The sequence below is a fragment of the Dromaius novaehollandiae genome, chromosome 18 (genome assembly GCF_036370855.1).
Source record: "Dromaius novaehollandiae isolate bDroNov1 chromosome 18, bDroNov1.hap1, whole genome shotgun sequence".
NCBI lineage: Eukaryota > Metazoa > Chordata > Aves > Casuariiformes > Dromaiidae > Dromaius > Dromaius novaehollandiae.
Window position 1 is genome coordinate 15,804,997 of NC_088115.1, and position 21,148 is coordinate 15,826,144.

Consider the following 21,148-nt stretch of genomic DNA (forward strand, 5'->3'; position numbering starts at 1 on the left):
AGATTTCTGTGAAATACCCAGTCTGACTGCACTGAAGATACAGCCTGGGATTTCTTCTTTTATAAGTCTCATTTTAACAATTCACACATAGACCTGCATGGGAAATTACTTAGGTAAGGCTCCCTTGTATGAGCAACCCAATTAGATGGCTGTGCTGTACAGAAATACAGTGTATATGAAAAACAACCAGGGGAAGCAGCTAGTGCCAGGGAGCCCAGCTGTTCTGTCCATGGGGTAGGAGCCCTCGTTTGCTTCTCTAGCCAATGAAGTTGCAGTGGATGTAAAATTCCTGTACGCACACTTCTGTGCCCAAATTTCTAATAGGACTGTAGTCTGTCATAGTAAAGCATATGGCTGAAGCCCAGCAGCTCTCTCATTTCCAGTCCCTCCAAAGAGGCTTGAAAACTAAATTTCCCACTCTCCTTCCTGCATATAGCCTACACAGACACATTTCTACTATGACAAGAACTCTTGGAGCAAGATCTAGCAGGAGCTAAAATCAGTGCTTTCCACAACAGCTAGTGCAAGCATGTAAAGAAAGGAGACACCAAAGGAAGGGTAAGAGGACCTTTACTCACCTATCAGGGAATTCAGAGAAGAGTAAGAGCTGACTCGTCTCATCTTGTCGATAGTCTCAAACGACAGGATATACTCTTCGTTCTCAGGGCTGCCCAAGGTGCTGCTGGCACTGCTGCTGGTGCTGAGGTTCCCAGGAGAAAACGCGACAGAACTTCCAGCTGTCAGAAGAAAAGAAGGCAGGTGCTGAAACAAGATCTGGTGAGAGAACAATTTTTACCCAAACATAACAGCACTTTAAAAATCCTACAGCACCCAGTGAAGGTGTAGACAAATCCACAATGTCCCCTTTAAAACACCAAGCATTTAAATACAGAGTAAGTGTCAAAGCATCAACAATGATTCAGACAGTTAAAAATCCATGCAAGTCAGCAAGTGGAAGGTGCCTTGTTTGGTCCTCAAACATTTAGAAAATCAATACTAATGACCAGAAAATTGAAACTAGTTAGGAGGGGGCTTCTCCTACGACTCCTTGGAGCTGGCAGCTGGATAACCTGGGGCAAGTTGTTAGTTTCAGATCTTGTTGTTTTGCAGGTGGTATATCCTAGCTTGCAAGAGAGGGGAAAAAAAGTGGTAAAGAAAAATGAAGGAATTTTGAAGTCCCTCTTACATTCTTCATTCAGGCTGAGGTTCTGCAAGGATTTGTTCAGGTTCCTAGCTGTGGTAACCGCTCGGATATTCCCATAAGAGCTGACAGAGCGCAGCCTTGGTGTACAGGGACCATCTCGCACTGGTGTCAAACTCCCGCCCTCTGTAGATAGAAAGTTTAGCAATTATAGACGTAACCAAAGCAAATCAGCCAACAGGCTATCATCCAGCAAATATAACTAAAATATTACCAATATGAACAGAATTCAGTCATTGCCTGTTATCCTAAAACAGAATGAGGGATAACGAAGGAACCTCTCTGCACATAATCAGCAAGGACTATGCTTCCTTACTGTTTAGGACACAATTTGTTACCTCCAATGAAACCAGAAGAGCCAAGCCTTGCCAGTGTCTGCAGACTACCAAGAGAGACAGGATGACTTGTTCTTTCCAGGTTGGTGCTGGGCCACTGCCCAGATATTGTGCTAGGACACACTGCTACAGCAGATGCCTTTTAGTAGATGGCATTTAAGCGCAGGGTTCTGTCTGCTTCTGCTCATTAAAAACCTGCCAATTTTTTCATTATAAGGAATTATTAAAATCCTTGCTTCCTGGGTCAAATCCTGGGTTTCAAGTCATATTTTACTCACGACCTGGATACCTATAATCTCATCCAGACAACCCATTCTTCATTTTCATTCCTGAATGTGCACACAATATCATGACTGCAGAACAACTATTTTGTTCCACTGCAGAGGTGGCTGCATTATGGTGGTGCTGGGGGCAGTGCTTCCAGTGCATCCCATAAATTACTTCAGGATTCCTTTGAATAATGAAAAGCACTATATAAACTGCAAGTAATGAGCATTTTCTGCAGCAAAAAAGACAAATGCGGGGAAGCTTATTTTCTAATATGATTCATTTATCCACACAATGAAGAGAATAAATTGCTTATTGCAGAGATAATACATGCTCTTGCCTCCAAGACTCTATTGCAAAAGTCCCATTATCCTTGATGATTTCCAATGTGCTTAGTGTCTAAAGAGAGTGTGAGGTTAACAACAAATTCCCCATATAAAGCAACACACACAACAAACAGATGGGAACACAGGCACAAAGCATAAGGTTCTTCACCACTTATTGTCCGGTGCTTTACAGTAGCAAAGGCTTTGGTTGGTTTATTGTCCTAAGGCTTGTTAGCCTCATTAGGTCAGCATACTACTGAAGTTTCAGATGTTAAAGACGCTGATGTTGATGAAGTTTCAGAAAAAAAATACAGTCTAGGAAGCCTGCATTTCTTACTACCTCGACAAATATACTTTAATCTTGATCTGAAGGGAATCCCTTCTGAGCTTGGCAGGGTGTCCAGTCTCCACACCTGGCTGGTGAGCTATATCTGTCTTTTAGAGAGAGACTCACCTCAGGATGCATTTTTCCAGTGAAATACATTATACTGCTAGATAGACATTATAGCTACGCACCATTTCACTAAACTTTGTAGCAATGGTACCGTTTGACAAATCACTATCAGTAAAAAAATCACTGTTTTGGGTGAACTCCTTCACTAAACTTCTCAAGGACTATCTGGCTATAAAAGTTTCCTGCCCACAAGAAGGCAGAACACCTACCTGTGGCAGCCGGAGAAGGGAGAGGGTAATTCTTCTCTTCTTCCATGAACTGCAAGGCAACGGTGCAGAAATTGCTCTCGTACTGAACCACTAGATGACTTAAAGCCACCACCAGCTCCTATGGAAAGGGCACAAAAAACAGGTATTTCGCTGTTATACAGCCACAGCAGGAGCTCCACGCTGCTGTTCTCGCTGGGTGCTCCCGCTCGCGTGCTGCTTCTCAGCCGCGACTGAAGTTACAGGCCTTCAAGACACAGATAACACGTACTTCCAAATGAGTCAAAATCATTGAAAATCTATTAAGGAATGTGCACTCTGGTTAGGAACAGTGCAGAGTTCACCAGCACCAGTCTCCCAAGCTTCCCTACAACCACGCTTTTTGTACCTTTCTAACCATAGGGCTCCCGTCGTTGATGAGCTGGGCCAGCATCATGGCTACGTTGTGATCGATGGTGGTGGAGTGATCGGTCCGCTCAGCTGAGTTGCCCACGAACGTTCCCAGCGCAAAGACTGCAGCGCAGCGAACCTGGGAGAGACAAGCATTCATCAGCGGCTTCCTTGCAGTTCAAGCTTGGAACTTCCCAGGGGGATTTCTTATCCCCACGAAGGGGATCCCTGGGAACTTGCTGTGTCAGGTAAATAGTGGGGACTAAAGGGAAGCCCACAGAGAGCAAGAGCAAAACCAGATTCAGCAGAGTTTTAAGCGTTAATGGGTGCACAAATATATTTACTTTCCCAGAACATTCGGTGACCTTCTCGTGGTTGATTTTTCCCGTTGGCACTGCCTAGAATATTAATCAGCAGAAATACGGTGCACAGGCAGTTACCGTTGGGGTTGTTCCTCTTTTACTAAAGACCGCTAAACTGCAGTCCTCAGGAAAGGGCACATGGAAAGGCAGCAGAGAACTGGGCAGGGGTGAGGGAAGGAGGAAAGACGACAGCTCAAATCGGGGCAGCTTTTGCCACATCACACCAAGAGCACGGGGATCAGATGGCTCGGTGATCTTGCAGCTCGCCTTGGCAGTGACTGAAAACGGTGGGGACGCGGTGGCAGCAGCCTGTGGGATGTGCTTCACAAAGCAGGAACGACCCTCCTGGCTTTTCAAACAAAGGTGTTGATGGGCCATAAGGAGAGTTGGACTGACCCTTGCACGAATACTATTTATACAATAGGGAAAAAAAAGGGCAACAGAAAGGAGGTAGAAGATACCAGGACAGAAAGATTAAATCATTGCAAAAGGGAAAAATAATAAGCTTTAAACACTGCAAGTTGGCAATGGCATTTATTTCCAGGCTTCCTTCTCCTAAACGCGATATAATTTCACTAGAGCCTGGCAGGGTCTGTCAACCACAGTCCTGCTCTGCACGAGAACCTCTTCTCTTCGGGATTTTGTCACACAGGTGAAACACACTCAATTAGAGATGTATTTTCACACATACTGGGAGGAGAATAGTTTTCATACTCAGACAAAAAGGTTAGAGGATTTTCTGAAATATACAGTGAGTTGTGGGAGCACATTTTTAAAAAGCTTCTGATGCAGCCACAACCAGAAAATGGGATGTTTCCTAACTCCTGCTTCCAGGATTCCAGGTCACCTGGGCAGCAGAAATTTCCCCCTGCTTTTCTTCAGTTATTTCTCGCACAGGGCTACATGACTTGCGTTATCTTGCAGAAATAGCGATAAGATCTTTTTGAACCAAGTATATAATCATAAAGATTTTGAAAGCCCTGGTTTGAAAAGTCCTTCTGTAGCCTTCTTTTACAATTGTGACAACTCAACTGACATTTCTATAAAAATTTGGATTTTTACCTCTGGGATCGGATCAGAGAGGAGACTGTAGAGCTTTTCATGGGCACTGTCTCTCACACCACACCACCTGGCTGAGTCAAAATTCTGCCAAATACGTCCTAAACAAATGGCCACCCATTGACGCAGAAGAGGATGTGGATCATTTAACTGCTCCAGGCAGATAGCGATCAGGTTTCCTTGAAGGCAGGCTTCCTAAAACACAATTCAGAGCAATTTATAATTTATTTTGGATGACAGCTTCCCACGTCATCAAAAAAATATATATATTTTTTGAAATAGAGAGGAAATCAAGAGAAAATAATTACTCTGTGGTTATGTAGTTATTTTGTTGCAAAACACCATTTGAAAGCAGCATGAACTATATGCTGTTACAGCTAGTCAAACGGTTCAGCATTAGAAATGCTTTCTGTAGTGCATAAAGCTTGTTTTTCCCTCACTGGAAATATTCCTTGCACCTGGCAGAGCCCCAAGGCTTATGGCTCATTCCGTTTGCCTAGCTCTATACCCTTCCCAAAGCCTTTATCACAGCCATCAAGTTTCCACTTGACAAGAACTAGGCACTATTTCTTTAATAGCACGTCAGAGTGCTGCCTGAAGGGGTAGTTGATGAGTGACATGTGTCTCTAGCCTCCACTTCCAGGCGCCATGTACATGATGTGTTTGTCACACCTCCTGGTCAACTGTTCTTTTCAATCCCCAAAGAGATAATATAAAGCAATCTTCCCCTTTCAGTTTTCCAGTTCGGGGTTGTGCTTTAACGCAAGCCAGGCACGCTCAAAGCAAAGGCGCAGGGCAGAGAAGGGCTGGGAGAGAGAGTGAAAAGAAAAAAAGATGCTGGACTCACCTGTCCTGTGTTGTAGTTGTTAACGATTACGGCCAGAATAAAAGCAGTCATTGTCCTGTGTTCAGCCTTAAAACAATACACAACCACTTGTTAGCTCCAAACAGGTCAGAGAACAACTACACTCCATGCTTTGTGAAGCAAGAGATGGTTCTGAACACGGTTTGCATCATATTAAAAGAACAAGAGGGGGAAAGAAAGAATTTTCTCATCACCCAAACCCATTGCTAATTACAACTCTGAGACACCTTATAAGCTTATATCGTCAGGCTGCCAATACAATCCTCTCCTGTTTCACTACTCCAGCTTGCTTTAAAATATTCTTTTTGCTTTACTGAGCATGTTAAAATAAAAATTTCTCTTAACAATTTTCAGCTGGAGAGCATGAATGAAAATCATTTAGTATTTCACCTTTCCCATTTAAGTTCAGGATTTCTGAAGCACTTCTGCAGAAAACCCTCTACCCATTTGAATGTATGGTTTGGGAAAACTGTCGACATTCCTCATGGAAGGAAATTGGGAAAAAAAAAACAGACCTCAGTATATTTTGGATGAAGAATACAAATATCTATTTCAGGAAGCTAAAAAAAAAAAAAAAAAGTCTGCAGAGGGAATTACAGAAGTTGCAATGAAATCTGACCACCTCTGCATCCATTTCTCCGGGCAGCTCCCAAGCCTTGTCCTCGGCACCACCGGCTTGGCCGTCCCCACCACGGAACCGGCCTTTGAACCTCCCTCACCACCGACTTCGCAACGACTCTTCGGGACAGAGGGGGGTTAGTGGGTACAGGCGGGAGGTGGTCTTACATTATCACCCACCGCATCAGAACAGTGACATATACATCAAAACAAACTAAGCAAATGTTAAGAGTCTGAAAAAATATGACATGTCCTTACCGGCATATAAGGGTCTGCCAAAACAGAAAGGAAATACTTGTGACCGTTGTCCTTCACAAGGTCAGCTTGGCATGACTGGAAAACGAGACAGAGACAAGGAAAAAAACAGTGAGTACAATAACCTAAAATGTATTTTTTCCTCCAATGATGTATGAATATTTCATGTCTTAATCATTTTTCTCAAACCCAGTTTTCATTTGAAAAGCAAAAGAAAGAGCAAACCCTCTCTCAGGACTGCAACCAAACAGCCCCTCTTCAGAAGGGGCGATAGAGCAGTATCGAAAAGCAATGAATCATCCTCAAACTGGAGAGGACGAGTAATTGAAAACATGCCCTACACTTCCTAGAAGAGTTAAATTTGCAATCTCCCTGTCCCATATGAAACCCTCGCCAGTATTTGAGAGCCAAAGGGAAAAACAAGGAAGGATCCGATTAATCAGAGTTTTGACATTTAACAAAATAAAACTGATGTAAGACTACATTCTGTAAAACCCTCTAGTCTAATTCTCCAGCTGATTCCCACTGCGAGCCGAGGCAGTTGGCTTACCACAGAGCGAGCTTCCTGATAATTGCCGCTCCCCGCCTTCTAGTTTTAAGGTTAGATCTATGTAACCTGTGCAAAATCCTGGTCAAACTCGTAAGGTTCCCGGCAGGGAGCAAACACCCTGATCTTTTCTTTCAAAGACCACTACCGTCGCGTGCTAGCTACCAAGATTCAAGGAAGCGGCCATGTACCTGCTCAAACCTGCCGCGTCGGAGCATCCCTGGCAGCGACGCGCAGGGTGCACGGATGTCGCACGCCTTCTCGGGGTCCCTCTTCCCCCAAGCCGCCTGCCTGGCCTTAACCACAGGACAGAAGAGCTCGGGAGCGTTTTGGTGAGCCTGGCACATGACCCAGCTCATCTGAACATCACCACCTGCTTGCCCATGATCACGGGAGGCTCGACGCGATCCTACGCTCTGGCTCTGTATTACTGCAGCTAATTCTCCGGTTCAGCCCGTCAGCCAGGAACTGAGAGTAAGAGTCTAAATGGATGTTAAGGCACCATCTTTCACAAACAGGACAAATCTTGGAGACTGCAGTGCTCAAAAAACCTGGCACATGTTTCTGTTGCAATGACCCACATCTCCGAGCGATTATCAGCACTGTAAATCTGGGGGGGGGGGGGAGCAGGGGGAATTATTCATTCTTTATATCCTATCCGATCCCTGGCCGAGCTTGGACTGTACTTTGACAAGATGATTTCAACCCATCTACACAAGTGAGACTAATCTCTGTATTATTTAAGTGATAATACGTCTTAAAGCGGTACAACAGTACCACGTAGTAACATGATCTTCTCCTACACACGAACACAAATTGCAGAGCGACTCCACCGTGAGGACCGCCGCTTTCCGGGAGGAGCATCAGCAGCGAGGCAGGTGGCCTGGATCCAGCAGCTCCTAATGCACGCCAAGAACTTCTTCCCGCAGCTTTTCTTTGCTAACGTACCAACTCAGGCTTCAAGTATGACATATTAGGGTCAAATCAAGAGAATACATACTCTAAAGTGAAAATTTGAGAGAGGAAAACTGACTTGGCATTCAATTTCCCTCCTCGCTTGATTCTATTGCATGCTTCATGTCAGAGACAGGATCATGTATTTTTTACCAGGCAGGGAAGGTGAAGGAGGGTGCTAATTGTTGAAAGCAGAGGGGATGGCAAGACAGAGATGCAAGAGAATATTTTATTGTTGAAGGGAGTAAAGATACTGTTTTTGGCAGACCAAAGAGCAGAGGGAACGAACCGACGCCAGGCTGCAGCTACAAGAGGCTTTCCTGACTTTTGTGTAACGCTGCACGAAAAGCAGGTTTCCTTTTTTTTTTTTATTCTCAGCTTGAACACTTTCTATTCCTTAGGAATTAAAAACAAAAAACAACCCCTCCCCGCCAAACTCTTCAACTGTAATGTAGGGAAGCAGATGCCAAGCAGGAGAAGCCGGCCCAGCCTTACACTGCTCTGCCTTGTGCTGCCACGATTCACCGGTCACCTGAGGCTACACGGAGGAAGACAACTTTTATAAAGCCAAATCAGCTGTAAAAGCACGCTTGCTCATACCTTCACGACTTAGATCCTGTGAACATAACGGAAAAAGCCAGCAACCCTCCTCCTTCAAGGAATAAGCAGCTATACTTGTGAGTAACAACACAACCTGGCGAACACGAGCTGCAGGGAAGGGTGGATGTTCAGAGCGTGCACGAGGCACAAAGCTCCCGATGCTGGGGAGGGAGCAGGGCAGACTGCCCGTCTGTCTGTCTGTCTCTCATTCTGGAAACACAGAGGCTTGGGCGAATGGGACAGACTGTGCAAGGGAAGAGAACTGGGCATTTACACAACACGCACACTAATGCGCAGGTTTTTGTAACTGAACTAGTTTCAAACACATATGGGCAAAGCCTAGGTCAGCAGGGGAGGGGAAGGACACTTCTGACTGATCTTTAGCATGCAGCAGGCAAGTATTCTTCTAGCTGCAGATATTACAACACGTTTGTAACCTTTGCTGTGCTGCCTTTTTCCCTCCCTCAATGACTTTCATCCCACCTTCCCACCGTAGCTGGGCCCTCCTTTCATGCACCAATACAACTGCTGAGCTAGTGAATGACCCATGAAAAAATGCAAATACAAAATTTTAGAGGTTCTTTTTGTTTAAAGTGCAACCCCCCAAATAAGGGGGGGGGCAATAAAATATAGCACAGGAGCAATACCGATGGTGGCAGGAGAGAAAAAGGGGGACAGGAGCACTCTCAGACTGGCTTTGCCACCAGAGAAAGTGAACGATGGCATGACACTCTACAGAGTAGGCTCATATATAATTTACGTAATGTACCTGGGGCTGAAGTGTCAGCCATGGAGGGGCATGCATCAAAATAAGCTTTTCAAGAGTAGCTTTAAGATGAATAGTTTTCATTTTCTTTGCTTTCCAAAAGCCTCTTTGGATGTTAATGAAAATATATTTATAAAACTAAACATGACAATGCTAGATCAACAGTGAGGGAAAATGCCAACAAATCTGATACCATTCTCCATACTAAAATGGAAGAGAAATAACAAAAATAAAACCAAAAATAGGCAAGCTCCAATTTCTACAAGCAGTTCAGACGATTTTTATCACCTCATAATTGTGCCTGCAATTACCTGTTTGTATCGCTCCTAATAATTTTATATTGCTCAACTAATTGCACCCACAAACCAGGGAGTCATATGTATGAATGCACAAGTTTTTGTACGGTTACTTACCTGCCCTGCTTAATTACTTAACACACACCCACACCCCTAACACACACACAAACTAGAGCTCTGGTTAAGGCCATCTTTAAAAATCAGGGCTCAGTTTTTAAACCTTATCCTGAAAGGTGCCAGAATATCGTAGAGAAGACCAGAGTCATGGACCTGTGATGGGAATAACCTGTCTTCTGTGGGTGGTAAATAATTCTACGCCCACCATGTTCAATACATCAAATCATGCAGATAGTATCACATCAGACTTGAAGTATGACTCATAAGCTAAGCTCCTTAAAATTAGGTTACCTTTATTTCTAGAAAGATTTGGGGAGACTTGGAGACTGTTTGGACAATTGACAGGTACGGTCCTGAACAAATCAAGTCTGATACCGAGCTAAACTGAACGAACTGTGCGCGTGTGCCTGCGCGTGTCTATGTGGCAGAATATATGAGTGCATTTTTAGCCCATTCAGCAAGCAAAGCAATACTGCTGCCAATAAAGATGTTATCAGTGTGATCTAATGGCTGTTCTCTACAGCATCTACACCCTAAGACCAAAGTAGGAACTAGGACCTGGAACATGGTGCAGTGACATCCAGCATTAACACAGCACAGAGCAAAGATGCTTTCAGCCCTCGCAGGCAGAACCGCCCCGATGACCTCTGCTTGCTGACCAACCTCCTATGGCGAGGGGGGAGCCAAACTATCCAGCCTGGCAGGCCTTTAACGGGCATTTCGCATCCACAAAACTTAAGTTAGCTTATATACAAGTGGAGTGAACTAATTAGACCGATATACTGATCTTCAGATAACAGACGTCTTTAAGTACCTCAACACAAATTCTAAAGCAACTGAATAAGGAAAACAGGAAAATAAGGGATGTTGCTGAAAACCAAACAAAGCAGCGAAGTTCAGAAATACTCACACTGTCCACCGCGAGAATTTTGGCCCAGATGAATACAAGAAGTGGTCTCAGCTCACGAGCTGAACTCTGAAGTAGCTTCAGCACATACGGGAAAATGCCAACAGACAGAGCCTGGGGAGCCAGAGAGAACAGTAAATCATCGTAAACTTCCCAGCTTTACTGCCGAAGCAGCACTACAGAGGGGCAGAATCGCACATTTTACAAAGATGTGGCGTATCTAATGACACAGATGAAAAACCTGATAAGAAACAATTTCCTACGTTTCTAGTGAAGAGGGGATCCCTGTATACTTGTCTATTGCTCATTTTAATCTTGGATGTCACCAGATATTTTCAGACTCATTTCATCCACTGAGACCCAGAGTTAATCTAGCACTAGCTTTTACTCATTACAGCCCGTGCTATTTTACGCTTCATGATACGCCGCTCTCCTCAGATGGGGCCATTTGCTCCCACAAGTAAACATACTGCAAAAGCTCAATAATTACAGTCTTCCCACTGGAAATTAAATAGGCCTCTCCCCTTACACCGACTTTTTACCAAACCTTTTGCATGGTAACAGACGGTGCTTTGGGAAACGTGCAATTTGTCGAAGCTCTGAGAAGCCCGTCGTGCCTGTGGCTGCCCCGCGCGACGTGGGGGGACCGCGAAGGAAGCGGATGAGGAGGGAGCCTGCTTCCAGCGCTGGGCCACGCGAGCTGCGCGGTGGCACCGAGCACCCGCGGTCCTCGAGACGCTCCACTCCCGGAGGGCTACGGACCTCCGAGCCGTCCAACCGCGCGCTGCAGCCAGCACCACGCAGTGCCACGGCCGGTCGGGTTTACAGCGCGCACAACGGCCAGAGCAAAGGCGGCCGCTGCGGCTGACCCACAGCTGCCGTCTGACCCTCACAGGAGTTTATCATCCAGAGGCCTTTAAACCGCCTTTGCACACACGCTTGCTTCCTACCCCGAGGGCCAGCCTCCCTGCGACAGGCCAGAGGGCACAGAAGAGGATCCTGCCTGAGATGAAGACGGAAGGCAAAGAGAACCACTAAAAGTCCCATCATAGAGCTGTTCCGCTACCAGCTGGTGGTTCGTCTTCATCACTGTTATGAACAAATAGCTCCATTTACAAGAGCGTTTCAAACTGCTTGCTTGTTTGATCCATATTTATTATCCACAGGGCCAGCCACTTTCCCAAACGCACAAGGCAGCTGCCTCCCCTCGGAAGAGCTCACGCAGCCCAGAGACCAAACACAAAGGATGAGTGGAAAATGATGCAGCCAGCGAGCTTCAAGAGCAGGGGATGATAAACACAAGCTCTTTTTCTATGTTGAGTTTTATTCTCTATGACAAACCTTCTTAGTCATCCCAGACACTTCCCTCATTTTATTCCTTCCAATATTTTAAACTAAACTGTTCCAAAGGAGATCCTCTTCATAGCAATGCATGTGAACAGCTGTTTGCCCTTCGTGATTAATACAAAACACTTTTGGGGATGCTTGCTCCATTTCACATGCATGAAGAACAAATAAAGCACTGGTCATTGCTCAGACTTGTGGAATATCTTCCACATCTGTCTTTCACAAATCATTTGTATTTATCACCCATACTGACAGAAGACTTTTACAAGACAGCATGCAATATCCACGCACCAAGCTAACCGCCCAGGGACCCAGGTCCAAAAATCTTCCCAGCAAATCAAGAGCTCGGAGCCGATGCACCTGGCTCAGCAGCACCTGCAGAGGAAAGAGACAACAATTATTACTAGAAAGAACAAAAGTCCTCGTGACTGCAGAGCAAATGTAAGAGGACCTCAGGATCCTCATGCGACTTTGAGCAATCTGATGAGCTGAACCACTGAATAAGCTGAAAGACAAGAACTCTGGCTGAAAACTTTCACCACGCTGAGTAGTGTCACCAGTGGCCTCCTGTCCCCTCCCAACAATGGTCTCCTTCATAAAGTTTCTGCAGACACATGCAAATGTTTTCCTAGAAATGGAGCTGTCTTCAGTCTCCAAGTCACTGCTCCATTCGCTCTCAATGTCAGTATTCCTCTCAGACCTGGTGGCTCTTATCCAGCAAAGATCTGCTAGATGGAAGCAGCCACTATGGATTTCAAATAGCCTCTTCTTCCCACCTTCCTTCCCTCAATAAAGTAGGAACAGGATGGTATCTGCAGGAAGGATTCAAAGGAGAGCAAACGGCCCAGCCTCCCATTATCTAAAACAGCCCAGAAGCAGAAAAAGAGGCTTTGCTTTCCTTGGCAAACGGATATAAGAGACTTAAGAGGGAAGCAAAAGGTCACATTAGTCTTTAATAAAAATCTCATTAAAATGGAGTCTAACGATGATAATGAGGTTGTAGTTTACTGGCTTATACCTACCCTGGTGTGAAATATTAACAGACAGACTTTCAGTTCTTAATCTCCTTAACAGATGTAAGATATTGGAATGCAACGTTTAATCCTCTGTTTAAATTGAGGAACATCCCTCAGCACAGATCATGGAAGAGACTCACTGATTTAGCTCCCCAACTCCATCTCCTTCCCAGTGCTTTTTCCACATTGCCTATTTAAATTAAATTATTTTTCATCTTTAATACTGAAGAATAACTTAAAATTATTTGGCTCATGTCTCATACCATAGACCGCTGATATTAGACACTAAATTTGTGCAGAGAAAGTCCAGAAGAAAAAGATTGTTACATGGGAGGGTGCATTAACTACTCTAATTGTTTCACCTCTGAATAACTGAGCTCAGATCCCAGCACAGGTCATAAGAGAAAGGATCTTGGTCATCATGCCCTAGTTGGCACTAGCCTATCCCATAACGTACTACAGAACTTGGCATGATTAACAATCTGCTCTAAAGATGCCTAGCATAGGAATAACAGGGGCAGCTGTCGGAGATTAAAGCAGTAACAGAAACCAGGGCACGGTGGAAGCTGGGGCAGGGCTGAAGTAACAGGAAGGAACATGTTAGGTGCAAGGTGCTTAGGCGGCCATGGGAGGCACGCAGGTTTGACAACACTGTTGTTATCTGAGCTTCAGAAAAACCAAGTACGCCTGCAAATTCTGTCAAAGCTGGGGGAAAAAAATGGATGTAATTGAAAAGGATTTCCAACTGAGGTTCCAAAAACCCATTTCAACACTGCTGGCATCCCACAAGAACCTTCAACCAAATCAAACTATCTTATTTTAAAAGTTCCATTTCATTATTTTCAAAAATAAAAAAGCGAACACTCACTCTCTCAGGTTTTTATGTTCACGCTTTCTGGACTGATTTGCACAATAACCTGAAGCCATAACTGACACGCACTCTGGAGACTTGTATGAGGATCTGGGGAACCTGTGTGTCATTATGAACTCGGGCTGAAATTAGGAAATTGATGCATTGTGGAATGCCACTATGTGCACTCAGCGCTGTGTCACATTCTTCCCCAAACAGAAACAATTTTCCATCACTATTGCTAAAGAGAAGATGGGGAAGCAATGAAACTTCGGGGCATAGGAGTGCAGTTTCCTCTGAATCCACTCTGATGTTAACGTCTTCTTTTTTCTCTATTTCTAGACCACTCAGAGTAGATGCTCACTGCACCCTTTACTCTCTCTGACCAGGCATGGTCTTACGAGCCTTGTCTTTCCGCTTCTGCAGTGACCCACCAACAAGCGTTCCACTTGCAATGCTTTTTCTGTACCCCTACCAAGCCCTTCCTTTCTCTGTATCATCACAGGTACAGGATTTAGAGGCTTGAACTGCAAATCAGTGAACATTTTGGAGGGGTCAGGGAAGCTAAAAAAGTAGTCCCTCCACAGATGCTCAGAAACACAGCTATCACTCCCAGCTAAGAGCAAACCACTTTCAAAGCTGGAGCGATCAGAAGCAAAATGGATCTGAAAAGCTATTCCAGTCCACACATGCGAGTTAGAAAGTGGCCAGGACACAGGAGGATAATTTCGGAAGAACAGCCTGCACTTTGGCAGGAATCTCCTCACTAGTGCAGGATGGAAGTGCAGTGCAGCAGAAGTCCCTCCGTGCCTTTCCGTGGGGTAAGTGCTAAATCTACCCGCGTCGGAGGTCACACGGCGGGATGCCCCTCCGCGGGGACCAGGCGCCGGCTCCTCCGGCGTGTTCAGGCTCTGCGGGTGCTAACCGCGAGCTCCCTCCTCCCTGCACCGCGAAGCCGCCTGGCGCGACCTGCCCCTCGGCACAGCGAGGACGTGAAACGGAAGGCCACCTTTCGAAGCCGATGAAAGGCCATGTACGAAAGGACTGTCTCCTGGCCTTGCAAATCCAGGCTCCACCTGGCTGGCACCACGTCCCTGGTGCTCAAAGGCCGTCTTTCCCCAGGGGCGCATCAAAAATGAGAAAAGGAGCACCAGCCTTCGTTAGGCGACAGCAGGGCAGTTTAAGCACTCCCAGAGGCTCAGAGCAAACACTCAGAAGGGGTCGGAAACGTAACTCCTTCCCTCTCCTGCTCAGGCACTCTCTGGCAGGTATCTCAGACCTGCTTGCACATTACTGTCCAAGCAATCTTACTCCACCATGCAACTGCATAAGCTTTAATTATAGGAGTAATTACATTGTCCTAGCTCCTTCCCGCTGCAGGGAGGAAAGCAGACTCCTTTGTCAGATGAGCTCTCAGCTCCACGGCAAGGTCAGCTCCTGCAGAGCCTCGGGGCCAACAAATTCACTGTAAAGCAGCAAAGTCGGTGCCAGAGAAGCCGCCTGCCTTCTCCCATCGCAGTGAAGGAGATAAACTGTACATCTGTTTATCCAGCTGATCTCTCGACTTGGGAGGCTCAGGGAGATTAAGATTTGGTCTTACAAAGACTGATAGCACTGCCAGTCATGAAGCAAGTTGGTAGCTAACAGCAGAAGGTGAGTCCTCTCCCATTACGGGAAAGGAATCAGATACCCCTGTATAAGTGACTGGAACCCTGGAACAGGAAGGTTTTATATTTTGCTGCCTGAGAGAGGAGAGACCAGAGCTGCCTTGACAAGGGTTTACATTTCTGTCAGTATAAACATCCAGGGAGGAGAGGGGGACAGCAGACGAATGACTGCCACATGTGCCTTGCCATGAAATACAACTTGGGACGAGATGTGTTTCTCCCAGATTCACTTCGCCTTCCTACATATGAGCTTAGCCTAGTCTGAGCAGAAGCCTGCCAGCACGCTGTATTTCTTCCAGGCAGACACGGTCTTCTGAGCCTTCTTTCTCTGCTCCTGCAGCAAAATTTCAGCACTGCATTAAAGGGAATACTTCCCAAGCTGCACCAGACAGACAGAGGAACCATTCCCAAACCATTCACATCGCAGTGACGCCTGCCTCCTGCAAACAGGGAGGACAAAGTCCCTGCCTGACAAAACTATCCTATAAGAAGATATATTACAGAAGAAAACAACAAAGATGCGTTATTTTGTGAAAAAGTCTTGCTATTTCAGAGCAGAAGAGGAGGCTCCGAGCCGCCCTGAAGAGCGCACACCGTTTCTGCACCCAGCCGCCGTCGGGTCGGCAGCGCAGCAGCGGGCAGGACGGGAGAGACCGTGCGCGAGCCCCCCGCGCAGCTCCGCCAGGGCCGGGCCGCTCACCTGCAGGACGATGGGCAGCTGCTCCGGGGGGTTGCGGTTCTCCACCCCCATGGTCAGCCACACCTGGAAGGCCGTCAGCTGCTCCGCGAAGAAGGGGCTGTGCTGCTCAAACGAGAACACAGAGGCAAGGTTTGTTTAAAAGCAAGTGAAGCAACCAGTCTGGGCATCTACGCACCAGCACAGTGTATTGTTTCCAAAAACTATTCCTTTTAATTGACACACATGGCTTCTTTTTTTTTAACGTATATATGTATACACACACATTTCCCAAAGACTGGTCAGATGCAATTCCCTTTAAATATGCTGGCAGTCTGTAATGTAAGTGTTTGATAAAAGAAGAGGGAAGGAATAGAGCAATAGGAAAAGCTATTGCAAAAGATCCCAGGGAATTTTGGCTAATATTTTCCCTGTGAGGAGCAGAGAGAGCAACGGCTGATTTAACTGCTCTGCAGAGCTGGTTTCACTCCTGCAGCACATGCTGCTACCTTTGCCCAGTCCAACAGAAACGAGAAACCTTTACACCTGCATCTTGGTCTTCCCCGGCTGCCCTAAAGCTCTCCCACGAGAGGTGGTGACTCAGATGGTGTGGTCTGGACCACACCAAGGCTGCCCCTTATTTGGGTTTTAATTCAAGCCTTTATTTAGCTACCATCATTCCTGATCCTCGTAACACACAACAGAGGACTTTATATAAGCAAACAGAAGTCTGAAAATTTACCTACAATACCATATTCACTAGTTGAATTAGAGATAACCTGGTACTGTGGTTAAACGAACATAGAAGTAACATGAGGAGTGCTACAGTATTTAATACACTTTACTAGTGCCCTAGTAAAGACACCAGAAGTGGGGAAGGACAGCAAGGAGTGGGATGAACGGTCATCAGCTAACACTTATCAGTTGTGCCTTGGGTATTTAGCATTGCGAAGGCACTGTGGAAGAAGCCAACATATTTAAAATATCTGTAGCCAAGTGTCCATGGTCATTTGACCTTCAGACATATTAATCTCAGGTTAACAGCTACTTTACAGCTCTCTCTGCATAGAATGCAAAGGCATGGGGGAAACTGAGATGGATGTGCACACAAGCAGTCTAAATGCCAGCATCTGGTAGAAAATTTGTGCAGAACAGGGACATCTATAGATATGAGGAAGGTTTTCTTAAATAGGCATATTCTAGCTTAAAAAAAAGCCTACAAAGCAAAGTTCTCTGCTGGAGCGCAACCAAAGGATTAGAGGGGCAGTGGAAACCTCACGCGGACAGGCCCAAACAATCATGCATTATTTTACAATACGTGTCTGAACAGCAGCCAGTAAATACAAAAAAAATGCTCGTATGTGGCATCTGTAGACACAGAGGAGTGTGGTTTAGGGGACAGCAAATACAAGTAGAAAAAATGCTGCACACTGAAAAATATACGCTGTCACTATGTCTTACTCTAAAAACATGCAACCGTTTGGGTGAGCCAGTACCTGGCTGATGAAATAGGGAGTTTATTTACTCCGATCTGACATTCTGCAACGCCGTATATTTAAGTCACCGGAGCCTGCACAGGGCTGCAGAGCATCACCCCTGCTCTCCCAAGCCCCGCGACGCCGGGCCGGGCGGCCCTGGGGCCGGCTCTGCACCAGGCCATCGCGTTGTCCCGGTCCGGCCCGCGCAGACACCCGGCGAGCAGGCAGACGCCGGGGCACGCGGCTCGTAACGTGCTGCCGCAGCAAGACAGCCCTGAAGAGATTATAAACCGCTTTATCCAGGGCCGGCCGGGACGCTAAGCCCCGAGCGGCAGCGAGGCCGGGGCCGCCGGCAGCGGGTAATCCTCGGCGGCTCGCTTACGACACGGGCTGACTAATCTGAACGACGCAAGGCTCCTTCCCCGCCTGCAGCAAGCGCCAGCTCCTCACCCAGCCTCCTCGGACGCACGGCCTTTCCTGCTGGCTACAAATCAAGGGGCTGCAGGGCAACGTGTTGATTAGACCACAAGCAATAGATCAAAGGTGGCAACTGTCCGTCCTCTCCAGCCATCCGTCAGGGCCGGCCCGTACAAAGCTCGGTGCCCTGCACATCCCGGCACAGCGACGGGCTCCCCGCGCCTGCCTCCCGCCCGAGCCGGCCCAGGGCTGCGGCGTGTGGATCGCGCAGGCTTGCAAACAGGAGAGAGCACAGGGAAGAGCGCAGAAGAGAACTCGATCTTGCTTTTACTCCTATCACCTGCCCTAGCTTGGATTTGGAGACTGTTGTGTTTAGAGCCAATGCAGAAAGCACAGTAACTCCTTGAGAAAAACGACACGGTTTCCTAAGCGACTCTGAGTTTACAAGCTGGAATCTCCAAGAACATGATGGTGGAACAGCATCTGAGATGGCAGAGTAACTATTATTTAAAGGTTTCCATCCATTAAATGTCAAAGGAATCTCAAGAAAACTCCATTCTGATCAGAGGAATTTAGGCCAAGTACAACGTTACAAATTTTACTTTTTTGCTCTTGGAGATTAACTAATAGAGGAAAAAAAAATACAGCAACTCATATTAATGATATTATGCTTAAGAAAATGCTTGGACATAACCCTCAGCCTCTATTTCATGGTTATTAGAAAACATCTCCACTAAGAACTAGCTTTTTCATTTTGAGAAGTTAAAAGCTTTCATTATGAAAATCATGCTGGTATGTCCTTTTAATGACAATAATGTTTGACTGAGTGCTGTGAAATTTTAAAAGTCAAAGTCCTAGTCTCAAATATCATTTCTACTTTTAAAACCAGAAAAAAACCCTGGCATTTAGCAGAAGCCTTTCTTATGGCATCTTATTTTTTTTAGATTTATGATTTTCCAAAAATACAAACCCTTAAACTAAAACAATCCAAGCCTCAACAAGCAGAGCTGATGTGCTGAACTGAAGTTTCAATAATGGCTTAAACCAGGCACATAACATTTCAATGTACTAAGTAACTTACCCTGAAGGCAGTTCCTTCCTCTATAATTGTAGGTAATTGTGAAAGGCAAATATCAACGGCCAGGTCCCATGCTTGCCTAGAGAAAAAGGTGAAAAAGGACAGAGAAATCACATCACAAGTTATCCATAAGCAATATCAAGGTAATTCTAAATTATACAAGAGTATGGACCAACCAGCGTTGCCAGACTTGCTTAGCAATGCTTAGTATTTCCCTTGTTCAAAGCAAGTCAGGTATAACTGAGGTAACCCATGAAAACCATTCAGAGGAGCAGTGAGAAGGCCAGTCCAGCATCATGTCAGGCTGCCCACAAAACACCAGCGAGGCAAAAAACTCCCTCGCTGAAGCCTGCAGAAACTGCATCCTCTCTGCAGTGTAGAAGACAGCCACACTGAACTGAAGGTTTATTATACACCTTGTCCAGATGCAAAAATGGATTTTTTTTAAACTAGAAAAGTGATCTCAAACATGGACTGGCTCCAACCCATAACCCTTCAGCACAAAACCCTCCGGGCATTCAAAACCTAGCCTGCTCTGTGTCCAAGTCGCATCAAAACTGCTCAGTAGGACGTAGTCCTGTTGACCAGCTCACAATCCACGGATACACCTCTGCCACACGCTAACTCCCCTTTTCAGCATCCTAGACATAGATATCCCGCCATAGGACGTATCACTGAAAAAGTAACTCAACTTCCATTAATCTAATTTTGAGCTGGGTTTTGCATGGCAATCTTGTCTATAATGATTTGTTCAAATCAGTCACCCTAAGGATGGAGATTTGTACATTAAACCAGAAGCAGAGAAAATATTTAAAGATTTCAGCTATTACATTTATCCACTATAACGCTTAATGGGTAAAGTACAGAGACCTACAGTATTTTAGTGTTACAATTTTAACAGCATTCAAATGAGGTACAGGGGCTAAGGAACCTACTGCAGTAGATTCAGTGCAAATGCAAAATAGGACGACGGCCTGTGTTTCAAAATGCTTATGATCAAACTAAAAGAGAAACAAACTAAAATAAGTGGATTTAGTCTTCAAAGTTCCTAAGACATTACAAAAAATGTGAAATAGGTACTTTTTACCCCAGAAACCATTATCCCTGTTCTGTCCATACACATCCGTGCATTTTCATTTTAACGTAGGAAATCAAGCATTCTGAAAGGCTAGTGAGTTAAAACACCACCGACTGGGCTTCTTACACAACAGAAACTAATTTACTCTAGAAACGTTTGCTCTCCCATGGCTTGTGGCCATCATGTGTTAACATCAATTGACTAAGCAATTTTTCTTCTCTAGGAAGATCTGCAGACATAGGGCCATAGGTGATAATCAATGCAGTGTATTTGAGCTACCTTTCCTAATTAGTCCTTAAATCACCCTGGTCTAAACCAAACAGAAAGACTACCATTAGAACAACTGCCTAGTAAAATCTGTGCCATTAGCCTAGCTGGCAGCTGTCCTCAATTAAAAGCAATCTCGCCAATTAGGAGGAAAAGTAAAATACAGGACTCTTGCAGCAATTTTTCCACAGATTCAAGAGGTGGAGCTTGTTTCATCTGCCCCAGACCTTGTCCCTCTGCTTCACAGCATTCACCTTCCACTTGATAATACGCTGCCAATATAATTAAGAGGTAATCAAGAGATAATCAAAGCACAGGCAACAAATGCTTCCCACATGCTCAATAAAGACCCATGCTGGAGGCAAAAATGTTTACACAGAGCTGATGAGAAAAATATTTATTCTTGGCTGAGGCAGAAGCAAAGTCAATTAGTACAATTATAAAGATAATTTTACTTCAAGTAAAGAATGAATATTTCTAACTTTCAGGTGCTTGAAGGAACAGGCAATATCTCCTAAAGAAAATCTCCTGAACTTTAGAAAATGTCAATACACAGTGTTTTTGAGATAAGTTTTATTAGATGGGTACAAAAATGGTTTAGAGATCAGAGGGAACCAGTCTTATTTTGGCTGCCTATAAAGATTCTGCGTAGGTCATTATACCGCAGAGGCACAGAACTAAGATGCTGAGCTCCTCAAAGTCATTTTAGGTAAGAAGCATTAATACCACTATAAAAATGTCCAAAGCAG

General features: G+C 45.3%; 1 protein-coding gene across 2 annotated transcripts in view; it reads right to left on the minus strand.

Moving 5' to 3' along the window:
* The window catches only part of RPTOR (regulatory associated protein of MTOR complex 1), a 162,733-nt gene that overhangs the window by 50,493 nt on the left and 91,092 nt on the right, over positions 1-21,148 (minus strand). For both annotated transcript variants that reach the window (XM_026112966.2, XM_026112964.2), the window contains exons 10-20: positions 19,058-19,133; positions 16,106-16,207; positions 12,164-12,247; positions 10,529-10,639; positions 6,342-6,416; positions 5,448-5,513; positions 4,604-4,795; positions 3,178-3,318; positions 2,793-2,910; positions 1,187-1,327; positions 579-737 (exon numbers count right to left, since the gene is read on the minus strand). In XM_026112966.2, the coding sequence (XP_025968751.1) occupies positions 579-737; positions 1,187-1,327; positions 2,793-2,910; positions 3,178-3,318; positions 4,604-4,795; positions 5,448-5,513; positions 6,342-6,416; positions 10,529-10,639; positions 12,164-12,247; positions 16,106-16,207; positions 19,058-19,133 (1,265 nt within the window). The remainder of the gene's footprint in view (positions 1-578; positions 738-1,186; positions 1,328-2,792; positions 2,911-3,177; positions 3,319-4,603; positions 4,796-5,447; positions 5,514-6,341; positions 6,417-10,528; positions 10,640-12,163; positions 12,248-16,105; positions 16,208-19,057; positions 19,134-21,148) is intronic.